General features: G+C 36.3%; 1 protein-coding gene across 2 annotated transcripts in view; it reads left to right on the top strand.

Annotated features, from left to right (window-relative positions):
* Positions 1-21666, top strand: part of LOC123563078 (annexin A4-like) — a 57892-nt gene that overhangs the window by 30218 nt on the left and 6008 nt on the right. For both annotated transcript variants that reach the window (XM_053528315.1, XM_053528305.1), the window contains 5 exons: positions 238-317; positions 3642-3698; positions 7411-7600; positions 8935-8993; positions 9457-9579. In XM_053528315.1, the coding sequence (XP_053384290.1) occupies positions 238-317; positions 3642-3698; positions 7411-7600; positions 8935-8993; positions 9457-9579 (509 nt within the window). The remainder of the gene's footprint in view (positions 1-237; positions 318-3641; positions 3699-7410; positions 7601-8934; positions 8994-9456; positions 9580-21666) is intronic.

Below are 21666 nucleotides of genomic sequence, written 5' to 3'. Positions count from 1 at the left end.
TCCCAGGGTGAAAAAAACAACATCTACATTTTACATGGTGTTGGACACTTTATGCCTGGTTTTCCCAGATTTGTTAACATACAAGTAACTGACTGTTATGCAGATTTCTGCATGAGAAATGCCACTTGTAAGACAGAATCATTTGAGGTCCTGATAGGTAAGAAATTTAACATTGTGGTTCTATATTTTACTGAAAATGGTACATGTACATTATGTTGTTGTTGTTGTTTTTTTCAGTGTATAGACAAAAGTTGGAAAAAGACATCATTAGTGATACATCAGGACATTTTAAACGTCTGATGGTTTCTATGGCTAATGTAAGTGTATAAGCATGTTAATTAAAATCTTCCGTTTTTATGGACCTGCTTTGGAAAAAGATGAATATATAGTTATGGCAGTATCCATTTGTTTCTAGACTCTTTTATGTCTGAGAGTGTAATAACTCCTGCTTTTAAACATTACACAATGACTAAAAATTGTTTGAGGAAGATCCCTACTGCTTTTTGGGGTTAGTGGGTCAAAGGGGAAGGACTGGGTTTAAATTTTGTAAACTCCAAAGTTAACCAGTCAGAAAGTGTAAAAGCTGTGGCCTTTCAGATTTCACACAATGGCAGCACCATAGGAGAAGTTTGGTTTCATTGGCATGCATTCAATGTCTAGTGAATGTCATGACAAACAATCCTTAATTTAGCATGCAAATTGCTGATGAGTAGTTGATGACCCCTATTATTTTGTAAGGTCAGTGGCTGAAGAGCACAGTGACATTAAGTATGAAAAGAACAGTCACTGTTGAGCTCTCTGAGTTTGAGGTTACTAAGTCAAAGGTCTTGGTCACTGTCTTGCTAAGTGTTCAGATTAATGCGTTTTGAAACCAGCCCTCTTCTAGGGAGAACACAGATGTACAGATCCCAAAGTCACGAGTTTGATTCCTAGGCAGGGCATATGTTCTCTGTGACGATTTCTTAAGGAGATTGCACCTGATATCCGTCGTCCTCTTCCTCTGATTCATGTAGATAAGATGGCAGTTACTTAAGGAGAACAGGTTTGTACTGGTACATATTCCAGGAAACACTGGTTAGGTTTACTGCCCTCCATTACATAACTGAACTACTGTAACAGTTGGAAAAGGGCATTAAACTCAGTAACAAAAAAAAAAAAAGAAAAAAATGTTGCTGGCCCTCAGATGGTCTGTTTGCAGTTTTGTTTCCCCTCAATAACCGCAGAATGCTTTGACATATAATCCTTAAACTTGATAGACATATTGATTCTGGTTTATTTTGCTCTGTATAAATCTGCATTTGTTTTCTAACTTCTCTGTAATATATAACATGTGTTAAAATGTGCTCTTGCTTAACTCTACTTAATCAGCAGTGAGCTGCATTTTAATGTCCATTTTACTGCAGTGACCAATTCTGCTTGATTACAAGCATATTATGCCATGTTAGACAGCACTCTGTTGAAATATTCCTTTGAGTCTGTTTGGCCTGTTTGTCAAGTCAGATTGTTTTGTTTACTCAGTCTGTTACAAGTGGCCCTAGCTTAATATGTGCTCTGGACAATGCTGGGGTACCCTTTTTATTGCACATTTCTTAGAACTTATCTTTTTTTCAAGATCAGCGAGATAATTTAGTGTAAAAGTTTAAAAATTGGTTGATATTTATATGAAAGGTCTATGATACTCTCAGCGTTAACGTTTTTTTAGCTCACCTGTCACAAAGTGACAAGGTGAGCTTTTGTGATCGCGCGGTGTCCGTCGTCCGTCCGTGCGTCCGTCCGTAAACGTTTGCTTGTGACCACTCTAGAGGTCACATTTTTCATGGGATCTTTATGAAAGTTGGTCAGAATGTTCATCTTGATGATATCTAGGTCAAGTTCGAAACTGGGTCACGTGCCTTCAAAAACTAGGTCAGTAGGTCTAAAAATAGAAAAACCTTGTGACCTCTCTAGAGGCCATATATTTCACAAGATCTTCCTGAAAATTGGTCAGATTGTTCACCTTGATGATATCTAGGTCAAGTTCGAAACTGGGTCACGTGCCTTCAAAAACTAGGTCAGTAGATCTAAAAATAGAAAAACCTTGTGACCTCTCTAGAGGCCATATATTTCATGAGATCTTCATGAAAATTGGTCAGAGCGTTCACCTTGATGATATCTAGGTCAAGTTCGAAACTGGGTCACGTGCCCTCAAAAACTAGGTCAATAGGTCAAATAATAGAAAAAACCTTGTGACCTCTCTAAAGGCCATATTTTTGATGGGATCTGTATGAAAGTTGGTCTGAATGTTCGTCTTGATGATATCTAGGTCAAGTTCGAAACTGGGTCAAGTGCGGTCAAAAACTAAGTCAGTAGGTCTAAAAATAGAAAAACCTTGTGACCTCTCTAGAGACCATATATTTCATGAGATCTTCATGAAAATTGGTCAGAATGTTCACCTTGATGATATCTAGGTCAAGTCCCAAAGTGGGTCACGTGCCATCAAAAACTAGGTCAGTAGGTCAAATAATTGAAAAACCTTGTGACCTCTCTAGAGGCCATATTTTTTACAGGATCTGTATGAAAGTTGGTCTGAATGTTCATCTTGATGATATCTAGGTCAAGTTCGAAAGTGGGTCACGTGCCTTCAAAAACTAGGTCAGTAGGTCAAATAATAGAAAAACCTTGTGACCTCTCTAAAGGCCATATTTTTCATGGGATCTGTATGAAAATTGGTCTGAATGTTCATCTTGATGATATCTAGGTCAAGTTCGAAACAGGGTCATGTGCGGTCAAAAACTAGGTCACTAGGGCTTAAAATAGAAAAACCTTGTGACTACTCTAGAGGCCATACTTGTGAATGGATCTCCATAAAAATTGGTCAGAATGTTCACCTTGATGATATCTAGGTCAAATTTGAAACTGGGTCACGTGCCTTAAAAAACTAGGTCAGTAGGTCAAATAATAAAAAAACCTTGTGACCTCTCTAGAGGCCATACTTTTTATGGGATCTGTATTAAAGTTGGTCTGAATGTTCATCTTGATGATATCTAGGTCAAGTTCGAAACTGGGTCAACTGCGGTCAAAAACTAGGTCAGTAGGTCTAAAATTATTAAAATCTTTTGACTTCTCTAGAGACCATATTTTTTAATGGATCTTCATGAAAATTGATCTGAATGTTCACCTTGATGATATCTAGGTCAGTTTCGTCACTTGCGGTCAAAAACTAGGCCAGTAGGTATAAAAATAGAAAAACCTTGTGACCTCTCTAGAGGCCATATTTTTCATGAGATCTTCATGAAAATTAGTGAGAATGTTCACCTTGATGATATCTAGGTAAAGTTCAAAACAGGGTCATGTACCTTCGAAAACTAGGTCAATAGGTCAAATAATAGAAAAACCTTGTGACCTCTCTAGAGACCATATTTTTCAATGGATCTTCATGAAAATTGGTCAGAATTTTTATCTTGATAATATCTAGATCGAGTTCAAAACTGAGTCACATGAGCTCGAAAACAAGGTCACTATGTCAAATAATAGAAAAAACGACGTCATACTCAAAACTGGGTCATGTGGGAAGAGGTGAGCGATTCAGGACCATCATGGTCCTCTTGTTAAATATGTGTTTTATATACTTTATATCTCACATGTGTTTATGTTTTGTTTAGGGTGGTAGAATGGAGAACCAGGCTGTAGATATGAACAAAGCTAATACAGATGCTCAAGTATGTATATACCAGTTTATTATAATACCTTACTATAAATAGTAACAAAATTGCTTAAGAAAGAATCCTGTAATCCAAGTTAAATAACCAGAAGTTGTCAATATTGCTGGAAGTGGGCACAATAACTAGTTACTGGACAGTCAGGCAAATAGGTGTCATCATTTTGGATGTCATTATACCCATTGTCGTCGAGATGAAAAAATTGTTAACATCAATTTTTAGCTCGACTATTCATAGAATAGTGAGCTATTGCACTCGCCCATGCGTTGGCGTCGGCGTCGGCGTCCGCGTCTGCGTCCGCGTCCCGATTTTGGTTAAGGTTTTGTATGTAAGCTGGTATCTCAGTAACCACTTGTGGGAATGGATTGAAACTTCACACACTTATTCACTGTGACAAACTGACTTACATTGCACAGGTTCCATAACTCTATTTTGCTTTTTTACAAAATTATGCCCCTTTTTCGACTTAGAAATTTTTGGTTAAGGTTTTGTATGTAAGCTGGTAACTCAGTAACCACTTGTGGGAATGGATTGAAACTTCACACACTTATTCACTGTGAGGAACTGATCTACATTGCACAGGTTCCATAACTCTATTTTGCTTTTTTACAAAATTATGCCCCTTTTTCGACTTAGAAATTTTTGGTTAAGGTTTTGTATGTAAGCTGGTATCTCAGTACTTACTAATGGGAATGGATTGAAACTTCACATACTTGTTCACTATCATGATCTGACATGCACTAAGCAAGTCCCATAACTCTACTCTCTTTTTTTTCAAAATTATGCCCCTTTTTTGACTTAGCAGTTTTTGGTTAAATTTTTGTATGTAATCTGATATCTCAGTATCCACTAATTGGAATGGATTGAAACTTCACACACTTGTTCACTGTCATGATCTAACATGCACTGTGAAGGTCCCATAACTCTACTTGGCATTTTTACAAAATTATGCCCCTTTGACTTAGCAGTTTTTTGTTAAGTTTTTGTATGTAAGCTGGTATCTCAGTATCCACAAATTGGAAAGGATTGAAACTTCACACACTTGTTCACTGTCATGATATGACATGCAGTACAGAGGTTCAATACCTCTACTTTGTATTTTACAAAATTATGCCCCTTTTTCAACTTTTGTATTCATTCAATTGACAAGGCTGTTGAATAGTCGAGCGTTGCTGTCCTCCGACAGCTCTTGTTTGTATGATTATCTGTTTAAAACAATTGGGTGAGCATTATTAGATTTAAGTATATAATAAACAATTCATAAAACAGCAATGATGCTCCTTGCATGGTTCTAGCTCTCATAAACATATATTTTCACTGCTACACCCTTGTGCAAATATAGCTTTAGCCGTGCTGATAACTTCAGGCTCACCATTGCTGTATGATAAGTGTTTGGTATAACACTGACTGTAGATTTCAGGTACAAAAAGTATAATATTATATGATGATAGTAAATGCATTCATTCTTGAATCATGCGTTGACATTTTTAAAACATAACGAGAAAATATATCTTTTTTACAATTTTTAGCTCATCTGATTTTTTGAAAAAAAATGATGAGTTATTGTCATCACTTGAGCGGTTGTCGGCGTCGGCGTCTGCGTCGGCGTTGCCTGGTTAAGTTTTATGTTAAGGTCACCTTTTCTCCTAAACTATCAAAGCTATTGCTTTGAAACTTGGAATACTTGTTCACCATCATAAGCTGACCCTGTATAGCAAGAAACATAACTCCATCTTGATTTTTGCAAGATTTATGGCCCCTTTTGTACTTAGAAAATATCAGATTTCTTGGTTAAGTTTTATGTTTAGGTCAACTTTTCTCCTAAACTATCAAAGCTATTGCTTTGAAACTTGGAATACTTGTTCAACATCATAAGCAGACCCTGTACATCAAGAAACATAACTCCATCTTGCTTTTTGCAAGAATTATTGCCCCTTTTGGACTTAGAAAATCAGTTTTCTTGGTTAAGTTTTATGTTTAGGTCAGCTTTTCTCCTGTCAAAGCTATTGCTTTAAAACTTGCAACACTTGTTCACCATCATAAGTTGACCCTGTACAGCAAGAAACATAACTCCATCCTGCTTTTTTGCAAGATTTATGGTCCCTTTTGGACTTAGAAAATACCAGATTTCTTGAGCGGTTGTCGGCGTCGGCGTCTGCGTCGGCGTTGCCTGGTTAAGAAACATAACTCCATCTTGATTTTTGCAAGATTTATGGCCCCTTTTGTACTTAGAAAATATCAGATTTCTTGGTTAAGTTTTATGTTTAGGTCAACTTTTTCTCTTAAACTATCAAAGCTATTGCTTTGAAACTTGCAACACTTGTTCACCATCATAAGCTGACCCTGTACAGCAAGCAACATAACTCCATCCTGCTTTTTGCAATAATTATTGCCCCTTTTGGACTTAGAAAATCATTTTCTTGGTTGAGTATTATGTTTAAGTCAACTTTTCTCATAAACTATCAAAGCTATTGCTTTAAAACTTGCAACAATTTTTCACCATCATAAGTGGACACTGAACATCAAGAAACATAACTCTATCCTGCTTTTTGCAAGAATGATGGCCCTTTTTAGACTTAGAAAATCATGGGTAGGACAATATTTCTATTACACAAAAAAAAATCAGATGAGCGTCAGCACCCGCAAGGCGGTGCTCTTGTTAGCTCACCTGTCACAAAGTGACAAGGTGAGCTTTTGTGATCACGCGGCGTCCGTCCGTCCGTCCATCCGTCAACTTTTGCTTGTGACCACTCTAAAGGTCACATTTTTTGTGGGGTCTTTATGAAAGTTGGTCAGAATGTTCATCTTGATGATATCTAGGTCAAGTTCGAAACTGTGTCACGTGCCATCAAAAACTAGGTCAGTAGGTCTAAAAATAGAAAAACCTTGTGACCTCTCTAGAGGCCATATATTTCACAAGATCTTCCTGAAAATTGGTCAGAATGTTCACCTTGATGATATCTAGGTCAAGTTCGAAACTGGGTCACGTGCGGTCAAAAACTAGGCCAGTAGGTATAAAAATAGAAAAACCTTGTGACCTTTCTAGAGGCCATATTTTTCATGAGATCTTCATGAAAATTAGTGAGAATGTTCACCTTGATGATATCTAGGTAAAATACAAAACAGGGTCACGTACCTTCGAAAACTAGGTCAATAGGTCAAATAATAGAAAAACCTTGTGACCTCTCTAGAGACCATATTTTTCAATGGATCTTCATGAAAATTGGTCAGAATTTTTATCTTGATAATATCTAGGTCAAGTTCAAAACTGGGTCACATGAGCTCAGAAACAAGGTCACTGTGTCAAATAATAGAAAAAACGATGTCATACTCAAAACTGGGTCATGTGGGAACAGGTGAGCGATTCAGGACCATCATGGTCCTCTTGTTTTTATATTGATGTCTTTTCTGTCGGCTTAGACTCTCAGACAGTGCATACTAAAAACAGTTAAGATACCCATTGGCAATTAGATTTACTGATACAAATTTACTGGTTCCCCTCAGTTTCTTAGTTCTGTTGAATTTTAGGACATACTAACCATAGTTTTAAGCCAGGCACCAGTCTGTGCTTTTGCACTTGAGTTTAAACCAGTGGTGTTCAGTTGGTTTTATTTGCCATAGACCTTACTGTAGTCCTGTGTGGAAAGAGCGTCTGTTGTAGAATAGATGATTAATAATTCAAATATTGATTTTATTTTGCTCATTCCAACAGTCCCTGTATCAAGCTGGAGAAAAGAGATGGGGTACAGACGAGTCACAGTTTAATGTAATCATGGCATCGCAAAGTTTTGAGCAGTTGAGGGCGGTATTTGACGCATATTCTAAAATCTCTGGTAGAGACATTGAGCAAGTAATTAAGAGTGAAATGTCTGGAAATCTTGAACTTGGAATGCTTGCTATTAGTAAGTAAAGAAATTTTTTTGTGGCAGTGTGTATCATATATAATAAACTATGATTTCCTCTTGATTCATCCCATTTGGTTCTGGGAAACCTTGTGCTTGAAAAAGAATTGGCACCACTATCTTGCATGTGTATGATTTTGAGAGGTGACCAATATGGTCAGACCACTGATATTGCTGGATGACTGTCACTCTAGCATGTATAGAGTTTTGTGTCCACACCTCCAATTTTAATTATGATGTAAATGAAATGCAAAACCAAATTTTTTGGCCAGTTTTGTGCCACATAATCCAGACTGTGTTGGTGTATCAACAGAAATCAAAGGACTTTTGCTTAACCATTACCCTGCTAAATTTCTAAAATGGGCAGGTCTATCATTCAGTTTGGACAGTACCATTTATCATTTGAAGAGGTGTTCACTGAAAATTTACAGACATGCAGGCTGATCTTGGTCTGCATTGGTTGCAAGCGACAGCAAGCTAAAGGCTATAAGTCATTTTTCAACAGTATTTTAGTGATGTAACCGGTGCTGCCTTGTCGTCCCTGAGTAACTGATTATTTCCCCTTATGATTCAGAATTGGAGGATGAATAACTGTAAACACATTGTCTTCCATCAATTTATCAAGAGAATATACCTTGCCTGGGGATAAAACTTGTGAGCTACCCAGTCTAAGTACTGGACCCGTAATGGCAGTTTGTAATTTCTGTATGATTATGCTTTCGTATATAGCATTTCAGCATTCTTCAGACAATAATACAGCTCACAGAAGCACCTGGCTCATCATGGATAATGCCAGAGTCACATACAGAGACTATGTAATCAAATGGAAATTTTCAGTTATCATGACATGTCCCCCCACTCCACTTCCTTAAATGGATTTATAAGCTTGAGATAGGACTGGTTGTTATAGTTAATGTTGTAGTTTTGAAACTTTGAAATTGATATGCTTGTTATAGGTAATTTGTATGGGTTGGAAGTGCTGAAGTTAAAAGAGTTGTTGACACAGCGGGAAAATAGATGATTTTTCGTTATATTGAAAGATAATAGTGCTAAGTAAATGAATATCACATTTTGGACTATGTCAAAAGATATACAGTTGAAACTGGAAATCTTGAACTCTCATATATCTGAAAATACTGGCTATCTCAAAGACAATTTCAAGACCAGTCCCAAAAATCACAAAATATACAAAATATCATTTTAAGTCAAATTTTGGTTAACTCAAAGTTAAACTTTTATCCTTTGGAATTCAAGATATTGAGTTTCAGCTGGATTAGATATGTATGTCAATGACTTGCTTTGTTTGATTAAAATGTGAATATTTTGTGTTTCAGTAAAGTGTGTGCGGAACAAGCCAGGTTACTTTGCAGAAAAATTATACAAATCAATGAAGGTTTGTATGATAGTATTACAGTATTACCTTCTCGACTGATGTTTAAACTACAGCTAACTCTGTTCATTGGTACAGTGTGAAGTAAATTGATAATCTCCTTCCTAAAATCCTACACTGGCTGTATCATGACATATATTTAGTTCAGATTCAGTTGTAAGGCTGAAACTGACTGGATTAAGTTAAATACAAGATAATGGGCCTGTAAGGAGAATTGATAATCTCCTGGATATAACAGATTGTCCTAATTCTTCACTAAAAGAGTGTTTGGTTGCTTTCCTATGTTTCTTCATACTTATGTTACGATCGTTGTTCATGTTTGCCCTTTATACATGACAACACAGATTGAAGTGGCACACAAATGGTGTCATACACCAGATATGAAATTAATAAGTGTTGCTGTTTTAGGTTCCTTTGTAACTTACCAAAGTTTAAGCTTCATGAACTTGGTCATGTTAAATTACAGGGTGCTGGTACAGATGACAGGACGCTGATCCGAGTTATTGTAACCCGTGCCGAGGTAGATATGGTGCAGATTAAACAAGAGTTCCAGAAGATGTATGGTCAGAGCCTGGAGCAGTTTGTCAGGGTTTGTATACACAACATTTCTTTTGTGGACATAAAGTGAGCCGCTCCATGAGAAAACCAACATAGTGGCTGTGCGACCAGCATGGATCCAGATCAGCCTGCGCATCCGCGCATTCTGGTCAGGATCCATGCTGTTCGCTTGCAAAGCCTATAGCAATTAGAGAAACCGTTAGCGAACAGCATGGATCCTGACCAGAATGTGCGGATGAGCAGGATGGTCTGGATCCATGCTGGTCGCAAAGCCACTATGTTGGTTTTCTCATGGCACGGCTCAAATGTGCTTATGTATGTAGTAGTGTTCCTAATGTTATGGAGATAAGAGATACTTCTTACGGAATGTGACAGTCCTGCACAGTTTAAACACTGTGGAAGCATTAATATTTATTGGAACTTATTTTTATGGATTTCATTGTTGCATTAAATCCCAGGGATCAAAAAAATGCCCATCCATCTTGTCTTCAATAGTGGAAATCCAGTAATTCATATCCCCAAGAACTAGATGTTTTTAAACCACAAAAGTTCAGTAATAAAAACAAAGTTTTTTTAAGGCTTGCCCTGGGCACTGGAGAAACAAATAATTAGCCGGCCAGATCAGTTCTCAAACTCATGGGTCTACTGACTGTATATGCCTTGTATCTTTCAGGTGTCAGTAGGTCATAGGTCAAGGTCATAGTGACCTTAGCATTGAAAAGGTGTCTGTGAGAACAGAAGGGCCTTAGACTGTCAAACTTTTGTAGGATTTGACAGTGTTTCGGATCGGTGGGACCTCCAGGCTGAAAATGGTTTCTGATCATAAACTGAAGATTTGTCTGTGCTTGTGGCTGGCTATTTTGTCAGTGATTGCCTTTGATAAAATAATTGTATCCCACCAGACTTTAATTTCAACTTGTGTTTTTCACTGGTGTTGTGTTCCTTTAAGGTTTATAAAGTTTTTGAAATACATCCTACTCACTATTAATGATTGCTTTCCAAAAATAATTTGAAATCAAAAATAATGTGTAGCACAGAAATTTTAGATCAAACTTTCTAGCTCACCTGAGCATGAAGTGCTCAAAGGTGAGCTTTAGTGATTGCCGAGTGTCCGTCGTCGTCAGTCGTCCGTCCATCCATCGTCAACAATTTGACCGTTAACACCCTAGAGGTCACATTTTTGGCCCAATCTTAATGAAACTTGGTCAGAATGTTACCCTCAATGAAATCTTGGACGAGTTCGATATTAGGTCATCTGGGGTCAAAAACTAGGTCACCAGGTCAAATCAAAAGAAAAGCTTGTTAACACTCTAGAGGTCACATTTTTGGCCCAATCTTAATGAAACTTGGTCAGAATGTTACCCTCAATAAAATCTTGGACAAGTTCGAGATTGGGTCATGGCGGGTTAAAAACTAGGTCACCGGGTCAAATCAAAGGAAAAGCTAGTTAACACTTTAGAGGCCACATTTATGACCATATCTTAATGAAACTTGGTCAGAATGTTAATCTTGATGATCTTTAGGTCAGTATGTCAGGTGAGCGATACAGGGCCTTTATGGACCTCTTGTTGTTGATTATGTGCCAGTAGAAACTTTCTTTAAGGACCACATATTTCTAAAGTGGTTGTTTTGGCCTGAATTCTCTTTTCACAAGTTGTTTTGACTCCCGATTTTGCCTTTAATTTCTTCAGCCCATGTTGTTTTGATTCCAAATTATTTTACTGGGGTTATTTTGAGGTTCAGTGATAGTGAGTATCATTTATGTTAAGGTAGTGGACCTGTAATGACAATACTTGAGCTGCGCCACAAGAAAATCAACATAGTGCCTTTGCAACTAGCATGGATCCAGACCAGCCTGCGCATCTGCACAGTCTGATCAGAATCCCTGAGTGGTGGTGTGGAGGAGGGAGAGGGGGGCGGGTTATAAGATTGTTCTCCACTTTTCCATCCGTCTGTAACACTTCCATGTCTGCTCCATATCTCCTAAACCCATAGAAGGATTTTCAAGAAACTTGGGTCAAATGATCACCTCATCAAGACGATATGCAGAACTTAGGAGTCAGTCATATTAGCTCAAGGTCAGGGTCACAACTTAAGGTCAATAGGCCCACCCGCTTAGCTCAGTAGGTAAGAGCGTCGGTCTACGGATCGCGAGTAGTAGCGATGTTGATCTAGGGCGGGCGTATGTTCTCCGTGATTATTGATAATCGACATTGTGTCGAAAATTAGTCTCCACTCCTTTCCTGTGGGAGTGGAGTTACTTGCGGAGAACAGGTTTGTATGTCAAATCAGGAACACTGTTAGTGTTAACTGCCAGCGTAATGACTGAAATACTGTTGAAACGCTTAAACCAAACAAACAAACAAGAACATAAGGTCTAAAGTGAGTCACATCTTAGGTAGGTTTGAGCTTTCCCTTTTGTGTCCGCTCTGTAACTCCTAACTTACCTGAGATTTCAACTTGGGCAAATGATAACCTCATCAGGGCTGTGCAGATCATGAATCAGCCAGTGGCTCAAGGAAGTCACAACTCGGGTCAAAGGTTTAACCTTCCATTTGTGTCGCTCTGTATTCTCTTACCTTGAGTCATTAAAACCGGTCAAATAATACTATCAGACAAGTCGACTAGAGTCAGTTCGCTGGGTCAAGGTACATAGGTCAAGGTTGACTTGATTTTGTGTACTCTGTATTCTACCTTTGAAGGATTTTCATTCCTTTCTCACAAATGGATGTCAATCAAGACATCACAACTCATAGGCAAGGTTTAGTGCGTATCTCTATAATTTGAAGGATTTTTAAATTTGGCTTTCGAACAATTTAGCATTCTAAATTCATTGTAAGCAGATGCTGTATGATACATAATGCAGCATGAAGATGCTGTTACATCGTACAGAACATATTTACACGAAGGAATATGGATTGCCAGATTATGTCCTTCTCATTGATAATTTAAGGATTGCAAGGGTTTTAGAAAAAGGATGATGTGGTTTTAAGGGTTAATTTGTTATTGATTAACATATGGTATCAGTTTTAGCTCACTTGAGGACGAATCTCAAAGTGAGCTTTTGTGATGCCCTGTGACCATCAGTCCGCGTCAGCATCCGTCCGTCATCAACAGTTTGACGTTAACACTTAAACATAAATTTGGCCCAAACTTAATGAACTGGTTGAATGTACCCTCCATAAAATTTGGACGAGTTTGTTTGGACATCTGGGTAAAAAGTTAGTACGGTAAATAAGGAAAAGTTGGTTAACCTCTAGAGGTCCAATTTTGGAATCTTAATTATAATTGGTTTAATTCCTCAAAAAATCTGGACGAGTTCCATATTGGGTATCTGGGGTCAAAACAGGTCACGGGGTCATTCAAAGGAAAGCTTGTTAACAAAGGTCAAATCTTAACCAATCTATGAATAAACTTGGTCAGAATGTTATTTAATTTCTAATAAAATCTTGGATGATTCAATATTGGGTCATCGGGTCAGAAACTAGGTACAGGTCAAATCAAAGGAAGCTTGTTAAGTGCTAAAGGTCTACAATTTTGCCCATCATATTGAAAACTTGTTAGAATGTTTACCTCATAAAATTCGGACAAGTTTGATATTGGGTCATCTGGGTCAAAACTAGGTCACCAGGTAACTCAAAGAATGCTTGTTAACACTGTTCAAATTTTAACCAATTTATGAAATGGCAGAATGTTATTCTAAAAAATCTGGATGCGGTTCAAAAATGTATTGGGGTCAATACTGGCGGTCACCAGGTCAATCAAAGGAAAAACTTTATAACGTGCTAGAGGTCACAATTTTGACCCAATGATATTGAAACTTGTTCAGAATGTTACCCTAAATAAAATCTTGGACAAGTTCGATATTGGATTATCTGGGGTCAAAAACTAGATCACCAGGTCAAATCAACGGAAAAGCTAGCTAAAACTGTAGAGGCCACATTATGACCATATCTCAATGAAAATGGCCAAATGTTAATCTGATGATCTATAATCGTTTTAATCTTGGTCAGGTGAGGTCAAAAACAGTTACTAGTAATTAAGGAAAGTTTGTTACACTTAGGACACATTTATAACTTTATCTCATCTTTACTGACTTAGTCAGATGTAATCTTGATGACTTTAGTGAATTGAATCTGGGTCATAGGGGTCAGAATAGGTACTGGTCAATCAGAGGAAAAGTAGTTAACACTTTAGAGACATTAATGACCAATCTTATGAACTTGGTCAGAAAGTTAATTTGATGATCTTAGTCAATAGTCAGGTAGCGATACAGGGCCTTCATGGCCCTCTTGACTATTTGAACAATATGAAAGATGCTGTTGTATTTTCCCAGTGCTTTTCTTAGTGCATATAATTATGTAATCAGTAGAGTAAAATAAATCATGCACCTTGTGTTTCTTAAAATCCATCTTCCTTATTAATGCACGCTAAACCCACACACATCCAAAAGTAAAAAGTTAAATTATTTTTAAAAATTTTGTATTGCACCCACAGCTCTCTCTCATTTTCACTTTTCTCTGTGTTTGGAATAGTATAGCAAATGGGCATTTTTAAGTCTCTTTGCATTCTGTTACTGTTGAATGGAGTCAAGGACTTTGGAGGAAGAAAGACAAATTAGGTATTCAGTTGGGCCAGATCTTGGAAATTTACTGAGTTATTGCGATCAATTGTTTCTGACCGCTAGTTTTCTTTCTAGATATATTTCTGATTTGCACAAAGTGTTCCTCAGTTTTCTTATTTCGACAGTGTTCTTGATTTGGATGACATATCTGGTGATTCGTGTTTATGCTGGAATTGTTGGGCGGCACTGAACCACTTCTTATGTATGTGGTTTTATTTTATATCATGCTCTGAACTGTCTCTTGTTTAGTTCATGTTGATTAATTATCTATGTAGTATGTCTGCACTTGTATTTTCATCTTCGTGTACATTATTATTGTTTTATAATTTACCAAAGTCCAGTACTCCAGAATATTGTTGTGGCACTGGGGGGTAGATGCATAAAGGGGTGACCTCCATTGGTGTCATTTTTTTTATTTCATTTTGACTCTAAAATAGTGGATCTTGGAGGCACAATGATGGGGATTTTAAAGAAATTAAGAAGAAAGAAACTTGGGTTATAATTTGAGAATCAATCAACAAAACTTCCAAGACTTCAAAACTTCTATGTCAAAGCTGATAAATTAATGCAAATGACAATGTTTATAAACAAAACTAGACTGTATGATTCAACCCACTGTCAACCCACTGTTAAGACCGCCTCCTGGATAAAATGGCTGCAACTCTCTCTTGCTATTTCCTCCTTGGTATAGGTTGATGAAACTTTTCTTTGCTTAGTACAATTTTTTTTTTCAAACTTGGTTGTGCATTTCTTAAAGGCTCAGGATGACTGTGTTTTTTGTATTACTTGTACAGCACTTAAGACACTACTTTAATTATTTATTTATAAATGTGAAAACGTAATGGAAAAAGTAAGTAAATTATATTAATTTTCCACATTAACACTGTGGTAACATGGTACCTTTTATATCTGGGGAATGGCTTGCAGTAATAAGTCACTATAAAATTATTCAAAATTGTTCTGAGATTCTTTGGGTTTTTTTAAAGTAGCATATTTTGTAGTTTTAGCTTTTCCCTATATACCCGGTAGTGGGAGGAGATATTTAGACTGGTGACAAATTAGATGTTTGTGCGGAAAACCTTGAAAGTTTTACCAGTCATGAGGGTCACCTTAAATTATTAAACTTTCAGATGTGCTTGATTTCGATAAAATTGATTGTGTATTTTGGTTACAAGCCAATGCTTTGTATTCATTTAATGACATTAATATGTAACTGAACTAAGTTTCCACTCTACCATATGTCATCTAAGTGATTACTTTTTTATTTGCTGTATCATATCAGTTTCACAACTTAACCATTTTGCATGGAAAGATTTGTACCCTTTGCACCCTTACCAGCACTTCAGCTATTAAGTTAGAATTAGTATTGGCAGGTACTTGTAGTCCAACAGAGCACTATATAATATAAAGTGCAGTATATGCCTTGGATCTTCAGACCAGTATTCAAGTAATCAGTCATTTGAAATCCACAGGGAAGTTAGTCAGTATTTTTATTGGAAGGATTTTCGAAGAAAAATCCGACTTGTGGATTAGGTCTGTCTGGGAGGATGGGTGGGCAGGTGGATGGATGGAAATAATGAATCTCATGTTAACCTTTCTGTTCACTCATTATCTGGACAAGTATTTCACCTAGAAGTAGAACCTTGAAACTCCATACTAGGTATGTTGGTCTAGTGTGTACATACTCCTGTTGATTTTGGGGTCAGAGGTCAAGGTCACAGGGACCTGAACATTGAAAATGGTTTCCACTCAGTATCTGGACAAGTATTTCACCTAGATCATTGGAACTTTATAGGTATGTTTGTCTTGATGTGTACATGGCCCCTAATGATTTCGGGGTCACTGGATCAAAGGTCAAGATCACAGGGATCTGAACATTGAAAATTGTTTTTGCTCAATATCTGGACAAGTATTTCACCTAGGACCTTGAAACTTCTTATGTATGTTGGTCTTGATGTGTACATGACCCCTATTGATTTCAGGGTCAAAGGTCAAGGTCACAGGGATATAAACATTGAAAATGGTGTATTTCTTTATTTTACTTTTTACACCAATTTAGTTCTTTAATTTCATTTTCTACCTGTCCATTTCTTTCTATCCCTTTTTCCTTCAGTTGTGCTTATTAATTTGGAGGTGATTTATTGTATGCCTTTATTAGAACTTTAACTCATTATCACCTTATTCAGAAAATCCGGCCAGTACACCATCAGGCATTAGCTGCTTGTTATGCTTTATTGTACTGCAAAGAAAAAGAAAGACCAGCAAACTTCTTTCTTCATTTATAAGCAGTCATACCTCACTTTATGCAGATCTTCTATCACTGTTTTTAGCTTGACTATTTGAATAGTTTGGACTATTCTACTTACCCTGCTTCTGGGACAACAGTTTCAATAGTTGAGCATTAACTGTCTTACAGACAGCTCTTGTTAATCTTGTTGTTCGATCACAAATTTAGATGAAAAAGAAAAACTTTTTTAAGTTAAATAAACAAGTATAATGGTATGTAAATGTATACTTTATCTTGCCCTCTGTTCAGTAAAATACCTTGCATAGTAGGTAAATTGAAGATTAACTTTATCAAATATTATCTAATAGGGATGGTTTAATTTGATTAGCTAGGTGTATAGGGCCACACCACTGCATATCTTCTGCTTACAGTCAAATATAGATTTTATACACACCTGTCCAGTATAAATTGTCTGGACTATCTGTTACAAACTGTGCATGTTGGTGTTATAGAGTTTATGAAATATTGTATCTTTACTTAACTTTGTTGATGTTTCTGTAAAAGTGACACTTGTGCAGTAGAAATTTCTAGATTACATATCATGAGCCCTTGGTATTGTATCTGTGGGTAAAGACAATGTTGTCCTTGTCAAAGTGATGAAAAAAATGTGTAAACTTTGTTCCTTAGAAAATCCCACTCGCAGATAAGAGCATTAAAACCAGTACATTTAAGGGATGGTGTAAGTGCAACAAAAGTATGAAGTTTTCACTTGCTTGACATCTGCTGTGTGTTATGTCCAATTTCTTCTTGGAATAGAAGTATTATGTCTGACATCACATGTATCTTCAGCTACAAGTTTTCACATTTCTGTCCCAGTGAGTGGTGAATGGTATCACAGTTTGTAGTGTGTCTGATTTCTAACCTAACTAAATAAGGTATCTCTTTACTGCTTTAGGAGTCCCTTTCTTAGACTTTTAAGGTGCTTCTTACCCCTGTTATGAATTCAAGGTGCAAGTAAACTCGTGTTTGACTGAAATTTTGTTTGGGTGCCAGTGTTTGTATTATGAACTTGTCAAGTTTAACTTTTATCTGTACCAAATGAGTTAATAACTTTTAATACCTTATCTTTATGTACTTTTGTACTGTTGGTGTACTCAAGAGTTGATCTACATTCCAGGAGTATGAAATCTCATGCAAATTCTAGAAAGTTAACAGGAGAGCACAAACAAATTAATAAATACTTACATTTATGCTGTGGCTATTTAGGACAAAGGGCTATTTAGCAGATATGAGTTGTTTGTTTGGCTGTCAAAACTATGCAGAACCCACAACAGAGTAACACAAATTACATACCATTAATGTGAGGGGATTTTGCATAATCTACTCTGTATGCAAGATGAAGCCACATTAGATGGTTGTCTAAGATAAGAAGACCTTTATGAGTGTTTCATGTCCTGTTTGGTGTCCATCCCTTCCATATTTAACAAGGAATCTGCTGTTCTAGCTTAAGTCATACTTTACACATGGTTCATTTTCACATTGCTGAATTCTCATATTTGACTCTTTGTATTCACAATTTGGCCCTCTTTAGATCCTTACATTCACAACTTTGGTTTCTTTGACAAGTTTGGTAATACTACTAAAAGTATTTTATGAAGGGTAAAGAGGTACTGGTAGCTGAATTCAATAACATGACTGGAATAAGTTAATTTCATAGCAGCTTACCAATATATATAGTATTAAATTTCACTATGTACATGTATGCTGTGGGAACAAGATGGCTGTCAGGCCTAAGCTGTGTGCTACCATATTGCATGAGTGTATAAATTATTGTTCTTGTACAAATATCCACATATTATATCATCATATAAATCAACAGTTTTGAAAATTCCACATTTCGATGGGTTAGTGCAACACGGTCGTAACTTGATTTTTCAAAACTTTACAGGACAAGCAAAAAAAACCATAATGAACAAATGCAACACTTGAAAAACAGGACACTTTAACTTTTTATTTCTGAACAAAGTTTAATCAAGAATATGCAAGATAAAATTGAAAAAAAAAAATCAATAAAGATATATTTGAAGATTTGTGAGTTACGACCATGTTGCGCTGAAAAGTGAGCATATTCATCTTGTTGATTCAGTGCAACAGGGTCGTAACTCAAAAAAAAATCAGAAACTGTGCTTAATATATTTGATTTAACAGCTGTTTGTTAAAAGAATTATTAATATATTACTAACAAATGCATTCTTCAGTAATATTATACTAACATATAACCTTTACATTGTATATTTCATTGAAAATCCAAAATAATCGCAAGTGGCAAGGTTACTATTTTCACAATTATGAATAATGACTATTCCTGAATTAGAAATAATTTTTATGGAAAATTATTAAAACAATTTCATTATACAAAGTAAATATTACAATTTATATCAGTTGTATATGAAAAGCTCTGTTTATAACAAGTTCACTAAATAATGCATTCTGATACATCTATATATAACACAAACTCGTAAATGCTAACCATCAACAAAAATAATACTCTAGGTTATGGACTGGGCTTCATGTAAAATTAATATGGAATATAGAACAGCCTAGTGTAAAACTAAAGCATAGTTATGTGTCACAACTTATTTTTTCTATTATTCAGGATAAAAATAAAGTACTATTATGCAAATACAATACAGCAATGTTAAGTCCATGAAACACTGTCTATTGTAATTGCGACTAAAATACCTTCAAAGCAATGTAAACCATAATTTACATCAACAATTTGGCTTGATGGTGCCACTCTAAATAGATTGAAGTATGCATTTCAAGATAAATAATATCAACATCTTTTGGGCATGCTTTCACTACTTTCCTAAATACATCAGCTTATGGCAATTATACACGAAAATCTAAGCTTGAGACTTCTAACAGGGTGCCATGAGATTTAATTTATTCATGAGGAAGGAGGAGGTAGAAAGCATGATGTATACTAGGGATGATGTTTTTCCTGCAAAGCTCAACCAAATCCAAGTACTTTAATCTTCTAATTTTGATCATAGCCTTACGCAGTTGAGGCAAGCCTAAGCTATGAGGGCTTGGGATTTCTCTTAGACGAAGACGATGAAATAAATCTAGAAAGTGAGAAACACCAGAATAATCCATTTTGTACTCTATTTGATTTGGACAAGAAGAAGTAATCCGCAGTACTTTTATAGAATTCCAGTACAGTTTTTCATTTTCAGAATTGATTTCAAAATTTTTAATGTTTGTGGACATTTGCCTGAAATCAAAGAAATCTTGCAGTGACATCTCCTTAACAATATAGGGCTGATTAATTCTTGATGTTTTGACAACAGCAGACCATTGTTGGGGAGAATACACCGATATCTTACGACGTGCAGTCTCAACTGCTGCATGGATAGAGTCGCCCTCGCTTTGCGTATGTCCCTTCTCTAAGTACTTATGAGTAATTGAAGTTAAGCCAAATTTATGCAGGCAGAACCACAACATGGTTACATAGAACCTATTTTTATTTTGTGCTGTACAATTATCCGAGTAAAAAATGAACTCTTTCTTACCCTTTCTACTCATATCACTTATAAATGAAAACACGCAAGATGCAATTTCACACCCCCCTCTGCTTGCTATGGCCTCATGCCAGATGTAAAAGTAACCATCTTTTGTGCCCATATCATAAACTGTGAAATTAAATGTATTCAACCTGCGCTTGTAATACATACAGGACTGAAAACTGTTTGGAGTCAGAAGTACTTCCTCCAAATTAAAAACCGCTACCACAAGATTTGGTTCATTAGAGTTTCTAGCTCTCTGTTTGTCCAAGGTTTTATTTTCACGGGCCATCTGTTTGTTTTCTAGATGCCTTATATAGTCATCTTTAAGTGTGTCTTTTTCTTGGTCATTAGAATTTTGAAAGATGCTGCAAACATCACATTGGTCTTTTAAAGGTTTATTGAAGGCCAGATTGAAATTTGAGTTGAAGTATTCCCTATAGTATGACAACTTTACTGGCATTTCACCATCTGCTTCACACATTTGTTTGTACATATTGTACATCTTAGCTACACTAAGGTCTGAGGGCAAATATTTTTTTGTTGTATCTTTCCTACAATAGTGACTCTCAACACTTCTGAAAGAATTTATATGATCTCTTACCTTTTGTTTTTGACTGTCAGTAATTTTATTTGGACGGTATTTGTGTTTCCCTCTATCATCCACAGCTACCCCAGCAACTTCCGACTTACTGTGAACAGTCCTAACCATCTTATCAGACACAGCTAATGTATGCAAGAAGTAAGTTTTACAAACCTTTGCTGTTCCACCATCAGATCTTGGCAAGAAGTACGAAATAGAAAAATGCCTTCTGCTTGCAGATTTTGTTTTGCTTGTCTTTTGTTTCCTTGTAGAATTTTTATGTATGAAATACCTTTGTCGTTCAATACAGCCAAGTTGCCAGAAAGAATGAAAAATGGTTTCTCGGTCTTCATCACTGAAAGTTTGCTTGCATTTATATCTACAATTTTGACCACAACCAGGTTTCATTTTTTTTGCTGCCCTATACTTACCAGTCCTGTCTATGTAACTTTTGCCTTCGTTTCTACGTTTCCTAGTTACATTTCTTTTCCAACCATTTTGATTTCGTTGCCTTTTCCTGCTTCTTGCTTTTTTATTTTCAGCAATATTTTCATTATCAGAAGAGGGTTCTAGATCTTGCGTGACACTACTACAAGAAGGTTCAACATTACCTGTCTGCTTTTTATTCGTGTCCAAATTGTCACTACCTATATTCAGTTTAAAGCATGGGCCATTTTCATCTGTATCTGGTAATTTTGTTGCAACATATAACCTCCTGCGTAATTTAGACAGTGGGATATTGTCCCCACTGTCTGAATCACTACCAGGATATACAGGCACATCATCCTTAGTATACTTTGGGGTGCTAAAAGGTTTACCCTTTTTACGTTTCTTAGAGGAGAGAATGCTAGTGAATTCATCATTTGATTCATTATCTCCTTCACAAACAACATCATACTCATTTTGATACTGATCATTACTACCATGGCTATCACCATCATAATTGCCATTTATGCAACAATCATCATCACCATCACTGGAATTATCATTCCCCCGGACACCATTTTCATCACTGATAGGACTCAGTGCATCAACATTTAAAGATTTTATAAAAGTGGCACTGTCATTTAAGTCATCAAGGAGTCTATCGAGATAACTAGAATCTAAATCAACTGAAG

Source organism: Mercenaria mercenaria, chromosome 2, assembly GCF_021730395.1.
Source record: "Mercenaria mercenaria strain notata chromosome 2, MADL_Memer_1, whole genome shotgun sequence".
Taxonomy (NCBI): Eukaryota; Metazoa; Mollusca; class Bivalvia; order Venerida; family Veneridae; genus Mercenaria; species Mercenaria mercenaria.
This window is presented reverse-complemented; position numbering and strand designations above follow the sequence as displayed.